The 26,827-nt window shown below is 33.3% G+C and overlaps 1 protein-coding gene and 1 long non-coding RNA gene across 2 annotated transcripts; one reads left to right on the top strand and one right to left on the bottom strand.

Moving 5' to 3' along the window:
• The first annotated feature begins 639 nt into the window (after nt 1-639).
• On the top strand, nt 640-15,320 carry LOC105956602 (haloacid dehalogenase-like hydrolase family protein). The gene is made up of 28 exons (XM_012980456.2): nt 640-1,096; nt 2,494-2,594; nt 2,691-2,747; nt 2,828-2,922; nt 3,160-3,259; nt 3,596-3,654; nt 4,113-4,237; nt 4,547-4,664; nt 5,996-6,083; nt 6,190-6,262; nt 6,485-6,545; nt 6,679-6,754; nt 7,200-7,310; nt 8,695-8,790; nt 9,433-9,555; nt 10,298-10,495; nt 10,790-10,894; nt 11,031-11,095; nt 11,344-11,437; nt 11,613-11,770; nt 12,031-12,080; nt 12,162-12,283; nt 12,366-12,473; nt 13,119-13,211; nt 13,562-13,598; nt 14,169-14,416; nt 14,575-14,724; nt 14,953-15,320. The coding sequence occupies exons 1-28, from the start codon at nt 739-741 to the stop codon at nt 15,082-15,084; spliced, it is 3,201 nt and encodes a 1,066-aa protein (XP_012835910.2). The 5' UTR covers nt 640-738; the 3' UTR covers nt 15,085-15,320.
• An 8,322-nt stretch (nt 15,321-23,642) lies between these two features.
• On the bottom strand, nt 23,643-25,115 carry LOC148765004 (uncharacterized). The gene is made up of 2 exons (XR_016029773.1): nt 24,985-25,115; nt 23,643-24,110 (listed from the first exon to the last, which is right to left on the bottom strand). It is a non-coding gene; the product is annotated as an uncharacterized LOC148765004 (long non-coding RNA).
• Nucleotides 25,116-26,827: the final 1,712 nt, after the last annotated feature.

The raw sequence follows: 26,827 nt of genomic DNA, 5'->3' as shown, positions 1-26,827 counted from the left end.
CCTTTCTCAGGTGGTAAAGAGATTGGCTCTTGGAAGATATCCTTGAACTGGTCTAGTATTGGTTGTACCAGCTAGCATGAATATGCAGTTCATCATCACTTTTCCTGTCCTCATAAGTGAGTGCATCAGTGATAGCTTTCATCGCATTTACCATCACTGCTAATTTTTCAACCATCTACCACTATCACTTTCATGGAATTTGACCTCTCTACCAGGCACTTGAGCTCTCTAGAGTACTACTAGTATATATCAACCAATATAGTGATAGTATAGGTGTTAACTCTTCCTTGCAGCTTAATAGTGCTAGTTGTCTCTTGCCCTACTAGAGCATACACTGAAATCTTATACAACTCGTGCTCACTATCTTCAGGTGGAGATTCCACTTATTTCTCTTGCTCTGTGTCAGGTATGTTATCCACTGCAATGATCATGAATAACCTTTTGTATTTGTGCCCAAATGTGAATTTCTCATCACAAATAAAACATAACCCCTTCTTCCTCTATTCATAGCACAAGGTTGCAAGCCACGTGTCAGTAACTCACTGGTAAGAAGAAACGCTGAAAATAAGAAGTGCGATTTTATTAATTAGTTGTGCCTTGCCCCTTTATGAAACGTCGCCGTTTGGAGGCTTAATGTGGGCTCCCTCACATATCCAAAATTATTCACCTTCTTTCCCCGCCACTCACCATAAACCCAAATAATCAAAACTTTGTTTCAGCAAATCACACACCCAAACAATGGCACTAACACCACCACTACCCACGCTTTCTTCAATCTGTTCTTCCAGAAACCTGTTTTTCTCGAGCTCCAAATCAGGGTTTCTCGACAACCAGTGGCCGCCGGCGCAAGGCAAACGGTTGATTTTCTCCGGGAGGAGCAGAATTGGAGGCAAAACGGTGAAGGCGTGCGTGAAATTGGAAGAGAAAAATGCACCGGAAACAGACAAAGAGTGGGGGAAGGTCTCGGCGGTCCTTTTTGATATGGACGGAGTTCTGTGTAACAGCGAAGACCTTTCGAGATTGGCCGCCGTCGATGTTTTTGCCGAGATGGGGGTTGAAGTCACCGTTCAGGATTTTATTCCTTTCATGGGCACAGGTATATCTATAAATATCTTCCCCTATGTTGGCAATTTTATTTATGCTCTTCATCTCTCAGTGTGCTTATTGCTCAATATTTGTTTTGTAGGAATTTTCTGCGATTTCACATTTTATTTATTTTCAGATCATAATCCTTAATTTTGGATTTTATTGTTGGGGATTATCTAATTTGTATGTTTTGTGAAGTTTAGGAGAGATCAACAGAGTTAAGAAATCTTCTAGTGAAATTAAAATACATTAGAACCTCGATAAATTAATAACCTCGATTAAATAATAGTTTCTCTCGTCCACGACTCGGTGAAAACGTGTTAAATTATTAACTCGATAATTTAATAATTCGCTAAGTTAATAGAATTTCCCTAGTCCCGACTGTATTATTTTATAGAGGTTTAACTGTAGCTGCATCTTTCTGTCTTAGAGAGTCATATTAGGGATAACAATGCTACTAAGTCGTTTTTTGAGTGACCATTTCTTTAAGTGACCATTTTTTTTGAAGGAGGATCTTAGTCGTTACTCCTTATCCCTCTTACTTTTAGTTTTTAGGCTGGAGATGCACTTTCTACCATTTCAATCGGGAAGTCCATTCTTCGCCGTTTTCGTTGAAATCTCTCATTTGTTGGACGAGAGCCTTGTCTGCTTGGGTTGATTAGCCTGAAATGTCGATTCGTTAATTTTGGGTGGCACTCCTGAATGCACTTACCTAGATGAAACGACTATGGATCTTGCTGATGTAAGAGAACTGGTGAAATGAAATCTGCGTATTTAAAAATTTATGTAGAAGCTCCACGCTTATTAGCTTGATGAATATAAGCACTCCAGCCTGAGCTTAGAGTTCTACGTAAAAAGGCTTTAGCAGGCAAACTGTGGTCATATATAATCAAAGTCAAGCGCATGTAGATTAGTTTGGTTTCTAAAACCTAAGATGATATTTACCTCAAAGTTTTTATCGAAAGTTTTTCTTGTATGTCATAGCCATGCAGTTTGCTGGACTATAGTTGCTTGTTTTCCTTTCAAAATCATGCAGCTTGCACATGTATTATCCAAGCTAACTAACGGATGGAATAATCCCTGATGATGAGAAAAGCCCCCCTATTCCATTACTGAGTTATTCTTAGCTGGAATAGTTCTTACCAACAAATTAAATTGTCAAAAGTTCAATTTGTATCGTGATTCCCAAGAACTATTCATCAATATGCCAACCCTTTTAACTTTTAGCAAGGTAGCTTGAATATTCTTTTTTTAAAATCCTACCATCAACCATGTGTGAGAGTCTTGTGATGGCTAGTTTGATTTTTACTTACTGACGTGATCTTAGTTTTAATGGTTTTCACCGTCACTAGCAACAAGTGCCTCTTCCTTCCCTAACTATCTATGTTCTCCCTCAATATGAATCAGGTGAAGCCAAATTTTTAGGAGGTGTTGCTTCTGTAAAGGGTGTGAAGGGATTTAATCCGGAGGCGGCAAAGAAGAGATTTTTCGAAATCTATCTGGACAAGGTGATTTGAACAATGATTTTGCACAATTTTTTTTGTATATTATTTCGCAATGTTAAAAGATCTGCTTGACTCCTTGAACTTATCCACCTCGTGTAGTATGCGAAGCCAAGTTCTGGGATAGGTTTCCCTGGTGCGTATGAACTTATAGTACAGGTATGCTAGCAAGCGAGTACTGTGGTTGCCCTTTTCCAGTATCATAAATGCTATTGATTCTAATGTCTGATGCGCAACAGTGTAAAAACAAAGGCCTCAAAGTGGCTGTTGCATCTAGTGCTGATCGTATTAAGGTTGATGCCAATTTAGCAGCTGCTGGTTTGCAGCTTTCAATGTGAGTTCATTTACACTGAATTCTATGTCATCGTTGAAGTAATATCACTAATTTTTATTTTTTACTTTCCACATTTTTGTGTATCCAATAAAAAAATGATGAGAAAGTTAACTGATTTCACTTATGGGAACTGTCGGTATGTTCATCAAGTCATGTAATACTTTTAATTTTCTAAATCTTTAAACTCTTTTTTAGCTCTCCTAATTTTATTGTGGTACTTTTGTGTTATATTAACAGGTTTGATGCTATTGTATCTGCGGATGCATTTGAAAACTTGAAACCTGCTCCTGACATTTTCTTAGCTGCATCAAAAATTTTAGATGTGCCCACAAATGAGGTATCTTTTAGAAATGTGATTTCTGGTTGTTGTTTGTGTTTTTTTTTTTCCACTCATATATTCGAGGCATAAGTGCTGAGGTATAGTTCGATGGTCTTTTGTTGTGAGGTTGCCAATTAAATAGATATTGCCTTCCACAAACTGGAGCATCTCATATATATAATATGTATAAATTTTCTTTCATAATGTCATATATTCGTCTTTTACCTGTTACGTGGTCATCTATGCTTGGAGAATTGTTCTTTTAGAACGCGGTGGGAAGCCATATTTTGTGAAAGCAAAGCATAAGGTATGCAGAGAACCTGAACTTACTCTGATGCTCTGTTATTCATGTAGTGCATTGTGATTGAAGATGCATTGGCTGGAGTGCAAGCTGCAAAATCAGCTAATATGAGGTAGTACTATTTGGCCTCGTTTGGGAATGTTGATGGGATAAATAATATCGATTGAATTTGATAGGATTACATTGTCCACGATAATGTAATATGTGATTATTTTATGTTTGGGATTTATAATTATATAACCGTTGTATTTCCTTCATAGGATTGTGTAGTAAAAGGGTTTGAGGTTGGACTCTATATCATTCATATGTTTTATAAAACTTAATATGAGGTACTGTTTTATGTTTGAGAAATGAAAAATTGAGCACGATAATTGTTACCATCTGTGCATTTTGAAGTTGTGACTTTCCCCTGATTAGTCCTCTCATTCCCTTTGCTTTGGCGTTTTTTTATTTTACTACTTGTTATTTCAATGATTATGTGTATTGCTCCATCCATTTTCTCTCCTATCATCTATCTCGATATTTGGCAATTCCATAGTTCTTACTCATTTTGCTGTGCTTCCATTGCAGATGCATAGCTGTAACAACAACGTTAGGAGAAGAAACTTTGACAGCAGCTGGTCCATCACTTGTCAGAAAGGAGATAGGAGATATTTCCCTTGATGATATTCTCACTGGTGGCTCTGTTTACCATAGTATGTAGTTACAGAAGTACACTTAAGAGTGCCTTTTTGCATTACTATTTTAATGTACTCTGTGCAGACTCCTTTTGTATAAGACTTCAAAGCAAAACTAAGGATTCTTTTTCTTGTATGAGTCTATACTATAAAGATCATTTCTGTTGTAATGAATTGAGATTTTGTTTCCTACAATAATCTTTTCTTGCCCTAGCTTTCGGCTTTTTTTTTGTTTTCTTCTTTTTGTTAGCTAGTTTGAAAGCTCCTAGTGCCTTTGTGTTTAGGTAGTTGATTTAAATAATATCTGATGATGAGAAAATATTGCAGATCCTGAGCTGTCTTCTCAATCTACTAGTGCTTCTTCACAAACTCTGCCCAATTCAACCATTAAGCAAATTAAATCGTTTCAGGATAAAGATTCTACGGCAGACTTCTCAGTTGGAGGGTAAGGATGATTCTTTCATGATAAATTCTCGTGTTAAAAAATAATGGCTCATTCTTCTTATCTATAAATAACCTTTTATTTTCTCCACTTCTCTTCCTCATTATAAAATGTTCAATATTATTAGACCATAACTTTAATTCAGATAACCTTTCTCAAAGGTATGGTGGCAGGAATTGTTGTCAATCCAAAGTAGTTCAGATATCTTTAAGTATCATATTGTGGTCAAGAAATTGATTGCAGAAATAAGTTTAATCATTCTATTGTACAATCTCGTATAGGGAGACAAATCGTGAAGTTACTAAGGATAACATTATTAATAGTCATTTTGAACAACTATTTACCAATTTATTATTAAGTTGGAAGAAGTAAAAGATAAACCACATAAAAATTGAGTTTTAAGTAGGAAGATACTTTCTGATCAATCAATCTCAAGAAACTCTATACATACTAAACATTACTGTGAGTTCCATCACTTTGATGAATGTATACTAGGGGTAAAACTTCATTTAACCGCACGAGAAACTGAACTTTTGAAATACTACTAGCAAGTTTTTGTGCTCAAGAATAATAAATATAATGCCAAATATAAGGAAAACAGTTACTTACTCTCCTGCAAAAGTTTTATAAAAGTGGGTATATGACTGACTATATGCCAAAAACAAGTTGGACTAACTCTTTGTTAATTGACTAGATTACTACTTTGAAGTCACTATAACTTCTATTACTTTCACGTGATGCTGAATTTTCAGCGGAACGTTCTCATGTTCTTTCAGACAACAATAGAAATAGGAAAATAGGATATGCAAGTAAACGTGGGTAATGTTACGGTAGTATTTAATTCTTCTATGACCTTCGATGTACTGCTTTGACTTTCCATCGTCCATACCTTTTCCTTTCTGTATGATTTATGGATGCACATTTCAGAGTTCAACCCTAAGATGGCCAAAGAGATTGCAATCAAATCTCTAATTGTATTCATCTAATAAGCGCCATGAGTGGTTTAACATTCAGAGGTACCGAAACTCAAATATTTAACTAGTTTCGTGCACATGCATGAGGTTGCAATGTCGTTTTCTATTCCCCTTTTTGTTAAGTTTTTATTTACTTCTATGTGTAGTAGAAAGCTCTAAAAATGATGTAATCAATTGTTGAAATGCCAATTCTGGGTGATGGACTTTCTTAAATAGACTCTTCCTCAGATCTCGTAACTAAAATAGACTCCTACATATCTTCTAACAAACCCATACTTTATTTTCTAGTAAATGCTCTCAGAAGTGTAACAAGGACATCCAACCAATAATCCTTGAATTGCAGATATGATTTGTTGACAGGTTTCAGGGTTCTCGACGAGATATTGTGAGGTATGGAAGCTTGGGAATTGCTGTTTCTTGCCTTCTCTTCACCGCCTCAAACTGGAAAGTATATTACCGTTCTGTGATGCAACTTGGAACTTAAGTTTAAGTTCACCGTTCCTTCATTTAGTTTAACAGTGGATGTATGACTGGATGATCACCTGTATTTGTAGGCCATGCAATATACATCTCCAAAAGCTATATGGAATTTGTTTTTCGGGGCTAGCACTCCTTTTGGACCAGGAGGTCTATCATCAACATACTTATTGTCAACTGTTGCACTGTACTGTAATGATTAATTTTGTCCATCTTACTTATCATTCCCAGTTTCTTCTATTTAAATTTCATTCACTCGTTGTTCAGTAGTTTGATTGACAACCCAGTGCATGTTATTGCATGAAATTTGCTGCTGATCAAGTGAGGAAGAAATTAAAATTTGAATTCTCTTGCCTTTTTGGTGATTTGCAGAAGGATCTCGTAATGAGAGAGTCCAACTGTTTGTGAACTACATATCCGATTTGGAGAAAAGGTGTAATTCATATACTCTCTTTATTTGTTACATGTCAATGATGTAAACCTCTAATTAGTTGTGGCTTTATATATATATTTTTTAATTTTTTTAAAAACTTATATGATGTCTCCTCCTACTCTGTGTGATCAAGGGGTACCGGAACAACTGTTCCAGAGTTTCCATCTAAACTTGACTGGCTCAACACAGCTCCTCTTCAGCTGCGCAGGGTAAATCCTGATTGTAATATTTGATGTGCTAATATGTTAAATTTAATCCACATCCCACCATCCATATTCTGTTTGACATAGAACTTATTTCTCTAAATTTCATGTGCCTCTATTCAATCTAGAATTGTACCAAACATCTGAAATCTCGTTGTCTGGTATACTTTTCCATGACATAATTATGCAGATAGTAAAGTTGGTATCCTTTTATGCTCATCTATTAAACATTTGACGGCATAGATTAATCCATGAAGACCAACACTGCTGGCAGTACGAGTACTGATTTCTTTTGGTCTTACTTATCTCTATTGGTCGTTTAGTTCTTATACGAAAACAGGATTTGTTAAAATCTATGTACCAAATGGTGTGCATACATCATCCAAAACAGTATAAGCATGATAAGATTCAAAATATGATGCCGTTTCTGACAAATTCTCTTATTGGACAGGATTTGAAAGGAAAAGTGGTTCTTCTTGATTTCTGGACCTATTGCTGTATAAATTGCATGCATGTGTTACCAGACCTAGATTATCTTGAGAAGAAGTATAAAGATATGCCGGTAAGATCCTGTTTCTCCTGTTGTCTTTGCTTGTTATTAATTCTACAATTGTTACAGCAGTACCTTCAGATATTAGGATAAAGTTTATAATTGCAGAAACTTGTTACTCTGGAAATTAACTTGGGCATACTTTCCAACAGCTCTTTCTAACAGTGGTATTATTGTAATTATAATAACCACGTGGTATTCAGCACAGAGATCTTTGTGATTCTTTGCATTTGGTTTCAAATGCATTTTCTTTGGCAATGAGAAAATCATATACATGCATGCCTACGTTCTTGTTTTTATTGTAACATGGGTCCCTCATTCTGTACGGGTTATATATAATCTGATGAAAGGAAATCGAAAAGTGTGGAGGCTTCTAGTGCATGGTCGCGAATGATTTAAAAAATAACACCCATAGCAGAATAAGAAACATAGCCTGTAAGATTGAGCTGTGATTGAACATTCGAGGAGAAGTGTATTGCTCTAACGAGCAGTTGCAACAATCCTTCTATTCCATCGGCCCAGTGTAGTGCTAAATAAAATAAAATTTCACTTGAAGGATGATAATCACATCAACCAATTTTTTGCTATTTTTTATGTTTCTTTGAATTTGATTTTTAGTTCAATTTTTCAGTTGCAAAGATGAAATCTCACCTATTTTGTACATGCCTTTTTTTTTTTTCCCCTTCTTTCCCCAGTACTGCTGTTCTTCATTCCATGCTAGCTGTCTCAAAGCTGTATTGAGATGGAACATTTCTTAAATCTTCCAATATGTTAACGTTGAAGGAAATTCTGGATTTCTAATTTGGACCATGATTTGATTACGAAGATAAAAAATCATGACTTGTAAAAAGATGAAATGTTGATTAATCAAGAACAATAACTCTTTATTCAGGGGCCTTTATTCTGTCTGGGTTATGAAAGGTTCATGGCAACAAGTAGATATTTGTTTGGAAATGAGAAGGAATACGCGTGGCTTGTGTAAAATCTGAGAACTTCTGACTTTCGTATTCCACGATAACGGATAATCAAGAACCATTCAGTGAAAATTTTATGAATTTGAAACAAATTGTATTGAGAACGAAAAGTAGCAGTTTGTTTAAATGTATTACTTTAGTATCATGGAATGAATAGAACCGGGCAAATTCCCATGAAGAGCAGATAATATTATATAAGAATTTTTCGGATATGTTTATTTGATGTGAAAAATAGAAGCATGAACAATAGAAGTTTATAATGAGAAAAATACACCGTCATTGCATAGGATTGGCTCAAAAGTGCAATTTCTTATATGCTTGTATCGGGGAAAGATCCCACGATGATATACTATTTTACTTTCAACTCGAATGTAACATGTGCAATCTAAACATTTCAATCGATTAACATTTGGTTATTGCAGTTTGTTGTTGTAGGAGTGCATTCTGCAAAATTTGACAATGAGAAAGACTTGGACGCCATTCGGAATGCAGTTTTACGCTATGGAATCACTCATCCGGTTAGTTCTTGCAGTTAACCGATCCTTAATTTGATGTAGTAATAATTTTTTATTGTTCAAAATTAGGATATAGTTTGGAAAAGCCCGTATTGAGTAGCACTGCCAAGAGTTGCGAGCTTTGGAATTTCAGTTAGTTTCCAAAAGATACGTCCAAGAGTTGTAACTATTCAAGTATCGGTTTAATTCCAACAGTTGTGTCCGTCAGATTCACACCTTTTTGTTATTTCTATTTATATGAGATATTCTGTTTCATTTTAACTAATGAAAATTCAAATCCTACAAGAGAGAAAACATTGTGCGCGTTCAAAGTAGAATTCAATGTTTTAGTGGTAATTCTTTGGATTAAGATAGTTGTATCCTGGTAATTCGGTCTAAAGGACATTGCAATCTGCAAGTCTCTATCTAATTCGTGATTCAACTTCATTTATTTGCTGTTTTTTTCACCAACATATAGAGTATGGGAGATGGTCTTATAGTCATATATACATATGTTAGTCGTACTTATACACACATGCTCATGCATGTGCACAATAGAATCTGTATGTGTGCGTGTGTGTGTGTGTGTGTTTATTACTGCTGCTTTATGTGAGGTCCAATAACCTGTTGAGTTTATGACTGAAGGCTTATTGTGAAAAATACCAGGTTGTGAATGATGGTGATATGTATTTGTGGAGAGAGTTGGGTATAAGTTCATGGCCTACATTTGCCCTCGTCGGACCAAACGGCAAGCTTATAACACAAGTATCTGGTGAAGGTCGCCGCAAGGTACTGATTTCTCCACTGATATATTAGCTAAAATATTGAAGAACTTTGTGATGACTGTTGACGTACAAGGAAATTAGTTCAGTTATAACGTTTCAGCATCTGATAAGTTCGTTACGTGTAAAATTTCTTTATTGGGTTTCATTACATATAGATGAGAAGGGAAGTGGAAGTTATACATTACGTCTGTGCTATTTACTATATATTGTATGTTTCCATGGACAGTTTTGTTTCAAGAGAACTATAGAAGTGATTGAGTTCTGTTGAGTTTAGTTGCAATGTCATATTTGTTTACACTGTCTAGTTTTCAACTTTATATATTTTTTCTTCTTAGATTATGCCACATAATCTCTGACCATATATGTTATTTTCAAATGATCATCCCGCTTCATTTATTTTACTTCTTTTAGTGAGTAAAACTATTCAATTCCATGACACAATGCTTGGACTGCCCACATTCTGCTTTCATTTATTTCATTTTTCTATTGAACTAGTTAAAATACTAATCCCCGAGTTTCATTTCTCTGATGTCGAATAATCATTTAGCTCTATTCATCCCATTAGAAATTACAATTTGTTTATACGAGGCTACATGCTGCCCTTGTTCCTATATAAAACATTGTTCTCGTTATGTCTGAATTTAGGTCAAGTTACAACTCTGAACTAGCTATTATTCATAGAATATGTAATGGGGTCATTGACTCATAATGCTGAAGTGACTTCTCTGCACACTTCTCTTTCCTAGGATCTTGATGATTTGGTTGAGGCAGCATTATCGTATTATGGTGGAAAGAATGTATTGGACAGCACACCTATTCCCTTGAATTTGGAGAAAGACACTGATCCTCGATTATTGACATCTCCTTTGAAATTTCCTGGTAAGCTGGAGGTTGATGTTCTCAACAACCGACTGTTCATTTCTGACAGCAACCACAATCGCATAGTAAGTTCTTCCAATCATGTCTCAGTGTAATAGAATATTCATGCACACTCATCTCATAATTGGATCGTTTGTTTTGATATTACTCTGTTTGTATCAATTTTCGTAATGCTTAATTATACTTCAACTTTGTCCGGATTCGCTAGTGATGATTAATTATAACATCCATAGCTTATCGTTTTACTAAGATAGACACTCGTGTCACTATTTGTGTTGTCGTTCTACATTCTCTGTAAATGCTTGTCGAAAAATGTATTTTGACCAAAGTGTACTCATTAGCTTATTGGTTGTACGCAGGTAGTCACTGACCTTGATGGTAACTTCAAAATGCAAATTGGAAGCAGCGGAGAAGAGGGTCTTCGTGATGGTAACTTTGAGGATGCCATGTTCAACCGCCCACAAGTAATTATTTTCATTACTCTTTCTGATATCAGTGCACTGTTATTCTCTTAGAAATAATTGCTTCGTGATTTTTTGCATTAAAATATTTTCTTTTACATTCTTAAAGATATAATGTATGTACTGATTGGTTTTGCAGGGACTTGCTTATAACGCAAAGAAAAACCTCCTATATGTAGCCGACACTGAAAATCATGCTCTAAGGTAGCAGTGGCTGGGGCATGTGCTTTTGTTTTTCATCTAATTTTCTTTTTTATTCTGGTTAAATTATTTTGTTTCCAATTTTGTCTTCCTGATAATAGCACTGGTGTTGAATTTGCTAAATTTATATAGATGTTTTGCTTTTATACTAGTGAGTTGATCATTCTTTATGATTTTCTAAGGTTACTAGTTAGTTTTGCTCATAGCAAACTTTGTAAATATCCTGCATCTGAAAACGTGCACTATTGTAGGGTGGTTGATTTTGTCGATGAGACTGTGCGAACACTTGCTGGAAACGGAACCAAAGGTTCTGACTACCAAGGAGGAGGATCAGGAACAACTCAGGCAAGATTTTTACATCAACATAAAATTATTTACGGGCAGTTAATATCGTGGATACTGTTATTTATGCAGTTAGTAATATAATATTATTGATGCGATAGGAAAACAATTAACAGGATGTACTCAGACACTGATAAGATTCAATATGTAACTTGATGTTCTCTTATGTTATTTTCAGCTCCTGAATTCCCCATGGGATGTCTGCTTTGAGCCTGCAAATGAAATTGTTTACATTGCAATGGCTGGCCAGCATCAGATTTGGAAGCATAATACAGTAGACGGAAGTACTAGAGTTTTTAGTGGCGATGGCTATGAAAGAAATTTGAATGGCTCCAGGTAATATACTTGCTTTCAGTTACAAGTGTTTTCAGTAGACACCGTGTAGAAGAAGATACACCTTCTAAACATCTTCAGAATTTCATGCGACCGCTAGTGCACTTTAACACATTATTGGTTTAGTCCTTCGTCTTTTGTCTTCTTTGCCTTCGTGGGATTTTTATTTTTATGTTTATATGCGACTCTACTCATTTCTCCTAAAAACATCTACATGTTTTCCATTTATGGATTTTTGTTTTTTCTTATATATGTTGATACAGTTCTGGAAGCTCTTCATTCGCTCAACCTTCTGGAATTTCATTGTCACCTGGTATGTGTATTCTTAGTGACCTTCTATTATTATATAATTGCAATCCATGTATTATTATTTTCACTTGTTTGTTTTGATTAGATTTAAAGGAAGCATACATTGCTGATAGCGAGAGTAGCTCTATTCGAGCAGTTGATCTAGGAACAGGTGGATCGAGACTCCTAGCTGGTGGTGATCCGATTTTCTCTGACAATTTATTTAAGGTAAGTCTGGTACAATTTGAAACCTTATCCATCTCTTAGTTGGACATAAAAAATATTCATTCGACTGTATTCGACATTGCAGTTTGGGGACCACGATGGAGTAGGTTCTGAAGTACTTCTTCAACATCCTTTAGGTGTCTTTTGTGGAAGTGATGGTCAAGTTTATTTTGCGGATTCGTACAATCACAAGGTACTTGACGTAATAATGTTAATGATAGCAGTGCAGTTTTTGCTTGGGAACCAGGACTTTACAATGCTTCCATTCTCTATAATTCGTAGAAATTGTTTATCTTGTAAGTATCTGTTGCGTATTCATTTTTCTGGTACTTTTGATGTAATAATCAAAAGTTATGGAGGTGGCAAGGACAGTTGAGGCTGCCTGGCATCGGGAAAATGAATCTTGGATTCTCTGTCACATACGAATTTTTACATTAGAGTGATACAAATTATTTTAGTTATTAAAGTTTTGAGACATTTTATGCCACCAAACAACCCAATTTTGATGTATATTTCTATGGGAAAGCATCTTTCAAAAAGTATCTAGCTTCAAATAGAATTGTGGCTTGAATTGTAGTATTTTCTGGCTGTCAATTGTCTTTCTACTTGTGGTAAAAGAAATATGACTAAATTATCAGCCTTCTATTTAGTATTGCATATATGACTTCCATTTACTAGCAATTGCGAACTATTTTTATAATTTAGGATATCAATTGAATCTTTTGATATTATTTATTATACATTGTTGTCTCGTTTGGTTATACACAAATATTAATTAGTAAAACAATATTGAATACGAAGCTGGATTTCATCTTGTGTCTTCTTGTTTGAATTTCAGATTAAGAAGCTGGATTTAGCTAGTAAGAGAGTCAGTATATTAGCAGGTACTGGAAAGGCTGGATTCAAGGATGGAGCAGCCTTAGAAGCCCAGGTAGAAGAACATCCTTTACTTTACTGTCAGATATTTGCAGTTTTCTTACACTACCTACCTCAAGGCATTTACTCGAGTGTGTCCATTGGTTGCGAGCATGCACATTTATTTGATTATATCACATGTACAAATATGGTAAGTGCTGAAATTGCTATCGGGAACTGCTAAGATGCATTTGGGTCTAGAATATCGTATAAAGTAATGCTTAGGTGGCAAATTACAGTTGCTTTTGCACGACATAAATCTTAAATTATAGAAATATGTAAGAATATAAAGTTAAGTAAATAGATTTATTAACTTGTTTGACCTATAAGGGGAAATATTAATCCTGATGCCCTTTAAATATGCAGCTTTCAGAGCCTTCCGGACTTATTGAAGCGGGAAACGGTAATTTTGCGCTGCACCTTTCATCCTTATTCTATTTATTTGCAATTACAACGTGCTTCATTGTGAGTTTTCTGATGTGAAATATGAGTATTCAATTGCAATTTTATGGACAAGCCTTGATTTATTTCCAGGCAAGTCAACAAACTCTACTGATGGTTTATATTAGGAAGGTGCTCATAGATGCCAAAGAGATTGTGCTTATTAACCTCATAAAAACAAGCACATATAGCACATATAGCACATATAGCACTTTAGCATTTTGATTTATCTTTACATTCATTAAAGAAGTCATAAGCTTATTGTTTGTATACAGTTAACGATGGTAATGGAACCATATTCTTTAGTCTCCTTGCGTACTTAGTTAGAGCTATACGAATCCTTCTAGTGCTCGCTGCCAAAAAAAAAAAAAATCCCCGAAAACATGCACTGGTCAAAATAAATAATATGTTAGGGTATTAAAAGAGTTGATGACAAACATGAAATGGGTACTTGGTATCTGCCAGAGTATTTATTTTCCTTTGTTCTCCGATGGCTATTAAAATCCATATAAATGTTTTTTTGGGAATTCAGGAAGATTATTCGTAGCCGATACAAATAACAGCATAATACGGTATTTGGACCTGAACAAGAAAGAACCGCTACTGCTTACTTTGGAGTTGAAAGGTGTCCTACCTCCTGCCCCTAAATCAAAATCATTGAGGCGCCTTAGGAGGAGATCCTCAACCGACACAGAGACAGTAATGATTGATGGAGGTTCTTCCAACGAGGGCAAACTATGTCTAAATATATCCGTGCCACAAGGCTATCATTTCTCAAAGGTTCTCTCTCTCTCTCTCTCTCTCTCTCTCTCTCTCTCTCTCTCTCTCTCTCTCTCTCTCTCTCTCTCTCTCTCGATGTGCATTTTAATCTTGTTATCGTTGTGTTTTCCCCTTTTTTTTCATCAAATACTCATTAAGTTTGTGAATTCTATATGTAGGAAGCACAAAGTAAATTCAGTGTGGAATTTGAACCAGAGAATGCGACATCGGCTGATCCCATGGACGGGATTATCAGCCGTGAAGGATCTACGATTGTACAGTTTAAAAGATCCTCCCCTTCATCGTCTAAGACTAGAATTTACTGCAAGGTGCGTGCCTTGTATTTTATTTCAATATTAAATTAATGCCATTCTTCGTTTTTTCTGTTTTTTTTTTTTACCAAAGTAGTTGTTCAATTTTGTTTTGTTCTATATGTTGGGCTTGCTGCTGAGTTTACGGAATCACCACAAACTAGTCAGATACAGTCTATTCGACATGTTTGTTTGCCTGTTAAATGTTTCATTACTACACATTTAAACAATGTGATTGATTTGCAGGTATACTATTGTAAGGAAGATGAGGTTTGTTTATATCAGCCATTGATGTTTGAAGTATCTTTCAAAGAAGCTGTACCCGATGCCGCTCCAGCAGAGATAACGCTAGCTTATCTCGTCAAACCTAAATCATGATTCTCGTAATTATTAAGGTACATAAAATCCGTGATCCGTTACAAAATATCGATATATTTTTTTTCTCTCTCTTCTGCAAAGGTTGTCGAATAAAGACCAAGATTGAACGCATCCTCAAATGAAGGATCATAGTATCTATTTATGTACCATTTTGTTTTTGATTATACAGACAAACCAAATTAGCTTCATAAAGATGAAAGTGATGGATATTAATTAATATAATTAGATTCAACTTATTCCTTTGTTAATAGAATGAGGATTCATCCTCTACTCAATATTATTATTCATTTGTTAATAGAGGTAATTTTCTGATAATTTAACAAAAAAAAAAAAAAAATTGAAATGACAAAAAGTAGAGGTGGAATGAGATGTGTCCTTCATTTTATGCAATTTGATAAGTGCAATTGATTTGGTGTAAAAGAATCTGTGTTTTGTGTGTGTGTGTGTGTGTGTGTGTGTGTGTGTGTGTGTGTGTGCGCGTGCGTGGGTGAAATATGGTGTGTGCGCGCCGAAGATGTGTATATTTGCGTCTTGTTTGTGAACGTGGCTATGCATGTTTTGAGTGTGAAATGTGTGTTTGTGTGTTTTGTGTGAATAGTGTATTTTCTTAATCTATAAATAATATTAGGGGTAATATGCCATGAGCACCTCAAATCAAACATAATTTGTACTAGATGACTACCTTAAATTCCAACTTTTAATTAAATCCTTTTATTTGAATCAATATATAATCTATATCCTTAATATTGTTTGTTATTCCTAATTTATCCTTATACCCTAAATTCTGTAACGTACATATCCATGTTTCTCCAACTCATTTCTCTTCTTTGGTCTCTCTCGCTCTGTCTTTCTCTCACTCTCTGTTGTTTTCTTTGTATCTCTCTCGCTTTCTTTCTCTGTCTCTCTCTTGCATCCCTCTGCTTCAGACTCTTGAAAAACTAGGAAAAAACCCAAACCTTTCGGTACCAATCGCGTGTGGTCCAAATTTCCCGGAGTTTGGGGTCGAGTGTCTTGTTGAGATGGCGTTGGAGGTACTTGACGTAGGAGGAGTATCCGGGTTAGATCTTGAGATTAGAGGGCAGATTTTCTTCAGCAGCGGCAGCGACGGCATTGGTTGTGGTTGAAATTTGATGTGGGGTTTGGAGGGAGAGGAATGCTAAGATAGAGAGTGAGACGAAAAGGAAGATGATAAAATGTTTGAGGATTAGAGGCATATTTTGGAGATCTGTTTCCACAGGCGGCAGTGGTAGCGGATCTAGTGTTCCATTTTGGATGAGTGCGGATGACTACGAGTGACTATGGATTGTTATAAGTGTCTATGGATGGGTGGATTTTCAAATGGTGTAACTACGAATGACTGAGTAAGTACAATTTTCTATAGATGTCGATAGATGATGACTACTGTTGAAAAAAACTAAAAAAAATTATGTTATTTTCATAATTTTAATATTATGTGGAAATAAATTAAGTTTTTATAATAGTGTAAAATACTAAAAAAAAAAGAAGAGAAACTTGTCATAAGTAATTGTTTTTAACAAAAATGTTAGATGAAAAAAAAAAATATTAAATGCACAATAAAAAATAATAAATGCACTTTGAATATTACTTGGTGCATATTTTATTTTTCGCGTGTGAGTGGCAATTTTTGAATGAATATAGTAAAAAATGTGAAGCAAATGTTTAGTTGGGTTGTAATTTAGTTCTAGTAAGTTTTGTCATGAGAGATCTATATCTTAAGAATTCATTCGGTTACCCATATCTGATTAGTTTAGATTATATGAGATTGCATTAATCCTACATGTTGATTATTATTTAGGGTTTGTCTACGGTGTGAACCCAGCAAAACAGCTCATATGAGATATGCCTCTCAAATCGCGCCACGTGTCTCAGCAATTTTTAATAATTGAATTTTTAATAATTTGTGTATTGTCTAAAACACCCTTATTACAAATATTTAATATTTAAAAACATAAACAATAAATATTATGCGAATTGTCTTATGTATCCCTTGTACTTTTATAAATTTTAAATCTATTTATTGTTGAATTTGTAAAGTCAATTATACATTTATTTATAAAAATCATTAAGTAACCCCATTAAACCATTCAAGAAGGCTTAACATTGGGACACAACACATTATTGAAAATTACTTAACAATAAGCGCATATATCACAACGCTACAGTGTATAGTTTATATATAAAAGAAATGTTTTGTCCCGAAACCCTAAAAATAGTTTTTCTAAAAAAAAATTTCATTTAATTTCTCCTTTTTTATAGCCAATCTTAAACAACCTGTTTTTGTTTCTTCTTCCTTTTTCAATTATTTTTTATTTTTGCCGTGTTTTGTGGATTTCGAAATGCACGTTAGTTTTAATTTTTTTGTTTCCTTTCTATTCTCCTCTTTTATAGCACACATACAAACTGATTTGTATTTTATTCCTTTTTATGCAATACGTTTCTTTATATTATTTCCTTTTTCTTTTTTCTTCTTTTTTTTTTTTCCCTTCCACCACTAACTTTTCTCTCCTTTTTATATCATATATTTTTTTAATTATTTTCTCTCTCTTTTCTTACAAAAAAAATTAGTTTTATGTTTATACGAAACAACTAATGACATCTTTGTAACTTTGATTTGTCTTCAAATTATAGATGACTTTTCACTCGCACGGGGAGAAATGCTAGTGATTATAAAAGAGCACTTTACAAATAAGCCCATCAATGGGTACATATTCATAAAGAGGTCCAGACAATAAACCCTTTCATAAAAAAGTCCACACATGGTCTAGAAGTTTGTAAAAGACTAAAATAGCCCATCATACTTTAATATGCTCCAATTTTATCCTTTAATTTAATCTGACTTCAATTTAACCTCAAATTTCTCAAATTATTTAATTTTGACCAAAAACACATTTTTATGCACAATTTCGTCCGTCACCGCCGATCTCCTGCATTGACTTCTATTTTTTCTTCCTGATTTTTCCGCCACTGGTTTCCGGCGTTGACTTTTTCGATTTGTTTTTCCCTTTAACAGCTTTTCCCCCGTTTAAACATCAATATTCCTTTGATTGACAATAATATTAACTACATTACTACTAAACACAGTAAAATTAACTATACTACAGTTTAACACAATAATATTGTTATATTAATATCTAGTACAATAATATTAACACAACAAAACTCATTATTATTGTGTAATAGAGTAATATTAATATGTTGACCGTTCAACAAAAGTAAACATAATATGTTGACAGCAATATTACTATAACAACAGTAATATTCCCGTCAACCATAGTAATATTATTGTGTTTACAGTAATATTACAATAATAGACAGTAATATTATCACGTTACTCCGTGAATAACTCAAACAAAACAAAAAAAAAACCCAAAAAAATAATAATATTGATGTGGTTGACAGTAATAGTACTATAACAACAGTAATATTACAGTCAACCACAATAATATTATTGTGTTTACAGTAATATTACAATAATAGACAGTAATATTATTACGTTACTCCGTGAATAACACAAACAAAAAAAAAATCAAAAAATAATAATATTGATGTGGTTGACAGTAATATTATTGTGTTCACAGTTATTTTATTGTCAATGACAATAATATAAGTACGTTGATTTGTCAACAAATCAAACAAAATTAGAAAAATAACAAAAAAATAAAAATATTTTTATTGACTCTAATTGTACTGTCAACGGCAGTACAATTACATAAATGTATTGTCAACGGCAGTACAATTACGTTAATGTACTGTCAGTGACAATATAATGACGTTAATTTACTGTCAGTGACAGTATAATTACCGTTAATGACAGCACAATTACGGTCAACATTTAGCGACGGGTGTAAAAAAGAAAAACACTAAAAAAGTCAACGCGGAATTCGGCGGCGGAAAAAAACTGACCAGAAAAAAAAAGTCAATGTCGGAGACCGGCAGTCAACGTCGGAATCCGGCGGCGGATAAAACAGACCAGAAAAAAATATAAAAGTCAACGCCGGAGACCGGCGGAAAAAAATATTTTTTGAAAAAGAAAAGTTAAAATTAGATTTTTGTGTTCAAAATTGATTAAATTGGGGTTACACTTAAGAATTGGCTGTAAAGGGTTAGGGGTAATTTTGTCAGATATATGAATTTTTCTTTTATTTATAATAAATATTAAAGGGATGAGCTTATTGGTGAAAGAGATATAACCCCTAAACCTAGAATAATAAAGATGGTTGGTTAGGGACTTGTGAAAAAAAAAAAACCCATTATAAAACTTATAGTCTTATAGAAATAAGGGGCCATAGTATATAGGTCCCTAGTGACAAAACTTATTAGAACTAAATGACAAGCTTAACTAGACATATGCTTCACTTCCTTTATAAAATTCATTTAAAAAATGTCACTCCTCTCACAAATTTGAAATATGCATTAAGTAAATTCCAAACTGTATTTATCATTTTATTTATTATGCATTTAATATTTCATATTTGCATTTAACATTTTTTAAGTTTATTTTACATAATATCTGTTTATCTTCCTTTATTTTCATTATTCATTTTAGCATTTATATCTACTATAAAAACTTCTATTTTTTAATTCTACATAATATTGAACATTACCAAAAAAATAATTTTTTTTTTTTTTTTTTTTCAATTTACATATTTTTTATTTGTCCGTAGTAGACTATGGTATACTACGGTGTACTGTAGCAGACTATGGTGTACTATGTTTTACTACCAAACCCTAGCCGCCAACAACTCCCAGCCGTCGTCAACCCTAGCTGCTAACGCTCACAGTCGCCGCGACCGTTGTCACCTACCAATATTGAGAAAACCTAGATTTGCCATTTGAATACAAACTAAGCAAAATCTCTTAAAAGATTAGAAAATCAGATGCAATTAATTATTCGAAATATGCTATCAATAACATCACAACCATAACCACAGCCACCCACCGCATAGCCCCATGTCGTCGCCACCATAGCCGTCGCCACCTACCATAAAAACCCCTGAACCTAGAAGAACAAAGATGGTTGATCAGGGACTTATGCATAAAAACTACTAATAAAATTAACATGTAGTTTGAAGGATAAAATAGTCTTTTATTTGTTTAGTCACTCCCTATTAAATTAATCTTATGGGCAAGGATGATACCGATTTAATGAAATAGTAGCATTTAATAGGGATTTTGATTTTAATAGCAGTTTTGAAGACGTATGAATCTTGCCAACCGAATGTGTTACTTGCTCCTACTATTTCGTCAGTAGAATCTTATACCGGTAACCGCAAGATATTTAATCTTGTCCATACAAAATTTCAATTTTAATCTCATCCATTGATTTTTTGTACGATCGTACACCACTGTATACACATCGTACTTTATATAAATTACTTAATTAACGTTATAAACTCCAATTATTTAACTAACGTTATACGGGAAATCTGGGATACCCCCTAGTTTTGAAAATATATAGGGATAGGTCCTATGAATTTTTCTTCCCTAGTCAAAAATCCAAATTATAATCATAATTTGATAGAACCTTCTAGACAAATTGAAATACCGTTTTGCCCTTTTAGTTACAATTTAAAACCCTAACCCTCTCTCTCAAGTCTCGTTCTTTACTCTCTCCCTCCTCCCAGCCGTTTTCTCTTCTCTCTCCCTCCTCTCACCGTCGTTTTCTCTTCTCTCTCTCAAAACTCTCGTTCTCTTTTCTCTCTCACCTCCCACCGCCACTGCTCCGCCACCGCTTTGCACCGCTGCTCCGCCACTGGCTGTTCCGCTGCTCCGCCACCCCCTTGCGTCGTTGCTCCGCTGCTCCGCCATTGCCTTGCTCCGCTGCTCCGCCACCGCCTTGCACTGCTGCTCAGCCACGGCGTTGTGCCGGCCATCGTTGCTCCCCCCACCGCCTTGAACTTTGTATTAAACCATCCACTTTACCTCTTAAGTTATTTTTTTAGTTTATTAATGCCCATCCATTTTGATTGATTTTTTTAAGATCGGAATTCTTATCACTATTTCACCTTTTTTTATTGTTTTTTTTTTATGAAAACCAACTGAATTCGAAAATTTCAAATCGTGATCCGACGATGTGTAGTCTTATCTAATGGTGAATTTCAGATCTGGAACCGGTGGTGTTTGATTTTTATATATTTACTGCATTTATTAAAAAAAAAAAAAAAAACCAGATCTACTATATTTTTGAAGATCTGTGAACAATTAATATTAAAATTATTTTCTTTGGAATAATTTGATTTTTTTTATTATAAATCATATGTAATTTGTTTTTTGTATTTATTTGAAGATGATTCGAAATGCCTCAAGTGTGAGAGCTTTGTTTGTCTGTATAGAAATTTAATCAGTAGTGGTTACTTAAATGGGTGATTTTAGTCCGGTGAATATACAATTATATATTTAAACATATACAGTCATATGTAGTCATGTATAGTCATGGCTACATATAACTATACATGACTATATAACTTGTAGTATACTATAGTCATTTGTAGTCGATTTCAGTTCAGTAAATTTATCAATAAAAAAAAAATCATTTTTTTTTGTATTTTTCATGTAATCTAGCTTGCATGTTCCATTTTGCTTTTTAACTCGTATTTTTTTGTCGCAGGTTTTGCTTTTATTATAATTTTATGACATGCAGAGAATAAGATGCGATGAAGTGCCTTGTAAAGTCAGATTCATGCTACAGTAGTCTAGACTTTATGTCACTATATATAATTATAGATAATTCTAATTAACTACAGTCACCTGTAGTAACATACAGTTATATGTATGCTATAGGTTTTTTAATGTACAGTAAAAAAAAAAATCATATTTTTTTTTGTATTTTTCATGTAATCTTTGCATGTTCCATTTTGCTTTTTAACTCGTATTTTTTTGTCGCAGGTTTTGCTTTTATTATAATTTTATGACATGCAGAGAATAAGATGCGATGAAGTGCCTTGTAAAGTTGGATTCATGCTACCGTAATCCAGACTTTATGTCACTATATATAACTATAGATAATTGTAAATAACTACAGTCACCTGTAGTAACATACAATTATATGTATGCTATAGGTTTTTTAATGTACAGTACGTAATACTTGTCCATGTTTGAAGAATATACACATGTGATTTTATTTTTTCATTTTTTTGTTTGTTAGTTGATTTATAATATCAAGATCTAAATTGTGAATTTTATTTGTTGATGTAGTTGAATTTTAGGGTAAAAAGACAGTACACATGACTACATATAACTATACATGACTATTGAACTTGTAGTACATTGTATTCATGTGTAGTATACTTTCAATTCAGTAATTTACCAAAATTTGAATTAATAAAAAAAAGGATAAATTACAAACACCCACTGATGTATGGTCAATTTACAAAAAAAAACCCCTTGTTTGGATAATTACATCTACCATCAACTATGTGTTTTTTGTTACACCTCCACCCTTATGGTGTAAAATTCAACATTATCATCTAGATTTTGTGGAATGTGCTCTAGTTTGTACTCGTTTTATATAAAAAACAGTTTCTGATGTACCACAATCTGATATATACAAGCCGAAAAACACATATTATGATCATCTTTCTCTAAAATGTACAGTTCGAATGGGATAAAACGGGTACAAAAGTGATAATATTCCATATGATTTCGAAGATTCCACTAAATTTGAGGAGTTGATGGGGTGGTTGTAATTATCCAAACAAGAGGGGGGTTTTCGTAATTTGACCATACCTCAATGGGGTGGTTGTAATTTACCCATAAAAAAATTTAAAAAATTAAAAAATAAAAAAAAATTAAAAATTAAAAAAATTAAAAAGGTTTAAAAAAATCGAAACATAATTTTTTTTAATAAAAAAATAAAATAATAATAATTAAAAAAAGTAATATATATATATATGGTCCATTTGATATACACCCCTCATATGGAAAATATATAGGGATAGGTCCACCCCTAAAATTCTCTCTTTGAGATAGCCCCCTGGAGAGGCAAAAGTACAATTGTGCCCTTATGTGCAATTTGTGCCCAGCTGTATTCAGTATTTTTGAACTGCAATCAGCATTATGACAAACTGCATTCAACAGTTTTAGGATCTCCATTCAGCAGTTTTTGGACCTGCATTTATCACTTTTTATAGAGTTTTTTAATAAAAAAATATAAATGTTTATTTTATTATTATTTTTTATATATACCTCTTTTGTATTTTTTGATTTAATTTCTAATTTTATAATTTTTTTTTATTTTTAAATTTTTAAATTATTAATTTTTAAATTTTTAAATTTTTTATTTTTTTATTTTTTTTAAATTTTTTTTTAATTTTTAATTTTTAATTTTTAATTTTTAATTTTATTTTTAATTTTTTGATAAATTTACTGTACTGAAATTGAGTACACATGACTATAGTATACTACACATGTCTAATGTATACCTCAATCATGTATAGTTATATATAATCATGTACAGTTTTTTTTATCCCAAAATTATGATCGACCGATTATGTAAACCATTAATTCATATATAAAAAAAATTCATCTTCACCAACAACTAAAATCACAATTTGAATTTTGATATTATAAATTCAATTAGTACCAAATAAAAAATTGAAAATACACTATCATCATGACCACTATACAAAAAATCACATTGCTTATATATAACTATATATTACCATATGCTACTACACGTGACTATATATGACTACATGTATATGACCACTCGTGACTATATATGACTACACGTATATGACCACTTGTGACTATATATGACTACATGTATATGACCACATGTGACTATATATTACTACATGTATATGACCACATTTGACTATATATGACTGCATGTATATGACCACATGTGACTATATGAGTATAGTCATATATAGTGTAGTCTGTATTTATAGCTTCAAATCCTACTTTTCAACACGACAACAATTCCAATCTATCGATTGCAAAAGAACTGCACCATGTCCTCTCGACAAAAACTTATTGCATAGAAGTTGTTCGAACACCAAGACCTGTGACAAAAAAATCAAATTCACCTTAAAAATTGAAGTTATAAATCAACTCAACAACAAAATACGGATTGAAAATACACAATCACATCCACACGTTACTACATATTACTATATATTCCATTTTAGAGAGATGAGGCAATTTGTTCCAAGTACCCCATCTTAAATTAACTCCTCCACTGTTGTATTCCATACATAATTCACCTCAAAACCAAATCCAATATCTTTTTCACCGTTTAAAAAAAAAAAATTTGAAATACAATTAACGGAAAATGGTTTAAAATTAACGGAAAATTATTAAAACTTTATCAAATGCTAAATTATTCTCTGCAAGTTATACAAATAACAAAACCTGTGAGAAAAAAATACGAGTTAAAGAAAACGAAGAACAAAAATAGAACAAACGAATTACATTACATGAATTTTTATAAAATACTGAAACAATGAAAATCATTTCTTTTGACACAATTACTTTAGTGAACTATAACCCCATATGGTCAACCATAGAAACATGTAGTTGTGTTCCTTCTTGTTACAACATGTGACTATATATGACTACATGTGACTATATAATCAACTATAGTCACATGTAGTTATGTTCCTTCTTGTTACTATATGTGACTATATATGACTAGGTAATTTTCATCTTATAAATGCAGTAAATATATACAAAAAAAAAAATAAAAAATCTCCCACCACCGTTCTACTCCACCACCAAACTCAAGGAAAACAATTCATCAAGCAATTCATTTGATTACACAAAAACAATACCTAAACAATTGCATAAATCATCAATTCTAATTTTTTCACATAGTTCGAACTTAATACAAGTGTCCAACATCAATTCATGAAACAATAAAAAATTATAACAAATTACCTCATACAGATTAGAGACTTGTGCGGCGGAATATGACGGAATATTGATATTGATTATGTTCATCGATTGCGGCCGGAATACAGATCCTATTCTCCGGCAATACAGATCATCGTCGAAATACGGATTCCCTGCAACGACAACAGATTTGTATATATTTACTCTTTTTGGTATATATATATATATATATATATATATATATATATATATATATATATATATATATATATATATATAGAATATGTATGAATTGTATAAATATATATAATCTGTATGAATTATATATATATATATTTCAAGTGAGAGTACTTTCACCTGAATCCACTATCTTCATCAAGCGTGACGGCAAAGTCCTTAGAGACAAAGGGCAATGGCCCTGCAGTGTAGCAAATATTCCTTCAATCGTAAGCCAATTGTCTCTTGCCCAATTGTGAAGCGTTAAAGGATTTGACAAGCTCATCCATTATCATCCGGCATACCTTCTCGAGGTTACCTCAGGCGAGATAGCAACCTAAAATGAAAATAACAGGCGCCAAAATAATCGAAAACAATTACGAAAAATCGGAACACATTACTCTTCAATTCAAAACACGGAGAAACACGAAAAATTGCATTATGCATCTTGAATGTACAATAACATAAACAAAGGCATCTATTCACAAATCACAAAAACAATAAATCAGAAGACTGTTAATGGTTTCGAAAGAGAACTATGATACATGATAAACTAGTTTTCTGAAAAACAGAGTGACATATATATGTGCACACACACACACACACACACACACACACACATATATATATATATATATATATATATATATATATATATATATATATATATATATATATATATATATATATATATATATATATATATATATATATATATATATATATATATATATATATATATATATATATATATATATATATATATATATATATATATATATATATATGCGGCGGGGAGCAGCGGCTGCAGGCGGCGGTGGAGGGAGCAGCGGCTCTGTTCTCAGCGTCGGGAGCAGCGGCAGCAGGAGAGCAGTAGCGGCGCGCGACGACAGAGAGACCAGTAGCGGCGGGCGACGGCGGATGGAGCAATAGCGGTAGGAGACGACGAATGAAGCAAAGTCGGCGGACGGCGGTGGAGGGAGCGGCGGCTGCTGGGCGGCGCAAGTCGGGAGATGAGCAGAGGTGGTTGTATGACAGTGTGGATAGAGAGAGAGTTAGAGAGAGAAGAAGAGAGATGGGGGAGATATGTAACGGCTGATGGGGACCCTAATTAAATAGATTCCCACTACGGGTTCAGTTATGGCCCAATGGGTTTTAGAAATATAATTATAAAATAAATAAAAAAGGACACATGTCAAGAAAAGAGCCACCCGGTGAAAATCACCGGGTGTAGCATCGTATTCCCCCGGCTGATGGGTGGGAGAGAAACCAGGGTTTGAAAAATTAAAAGGGTAAAGTAGGTATTTTAAGTTACTCAGGGGGTCTACCTAATTAAGTTCAGAATTTGGGTTTTTGCCTTAGAGAGAAAAAAACATTGGGCCTCCTCATATATATTTTCAAAATTAGGGGGTTATCCCACATTTCCCTATATATATATATATATATATATATATATATATATATATATATATATATATATATATATATATATATATATATATATATATATATATATATATATATATATACATGAATAAATTTTTTTTAAATTAACAATTATGATATATGCAGTACAAAAATACTAGATGTTGTAAATGATAAATAAAGTTGGTGAAAATGTTGAATGGAGTTGGGCGAAAATTGCAAATAAGGGCGCAATAGTATTTTTGCC

The sequence above is a fragment of the Erythranthe guttata genome, chromosome 14, assembly GCF_056151865.1.
Source record: "Erythranthe guttata isolate IM_541 chromosome 14, IM_541, whole genome shotgun sequence".
Lineage (NCBI taxonomy): Eukaryota > Viridiplantae > Streptophyta > Magnoliopsida > Lamiales > Phrymaceae > Erythranthe > Erythranthe guttata.
Note: the sequence above shows the minus strand (reverse complement) of the source record. Positions and strands in the feature narration are given on the sequence as shown.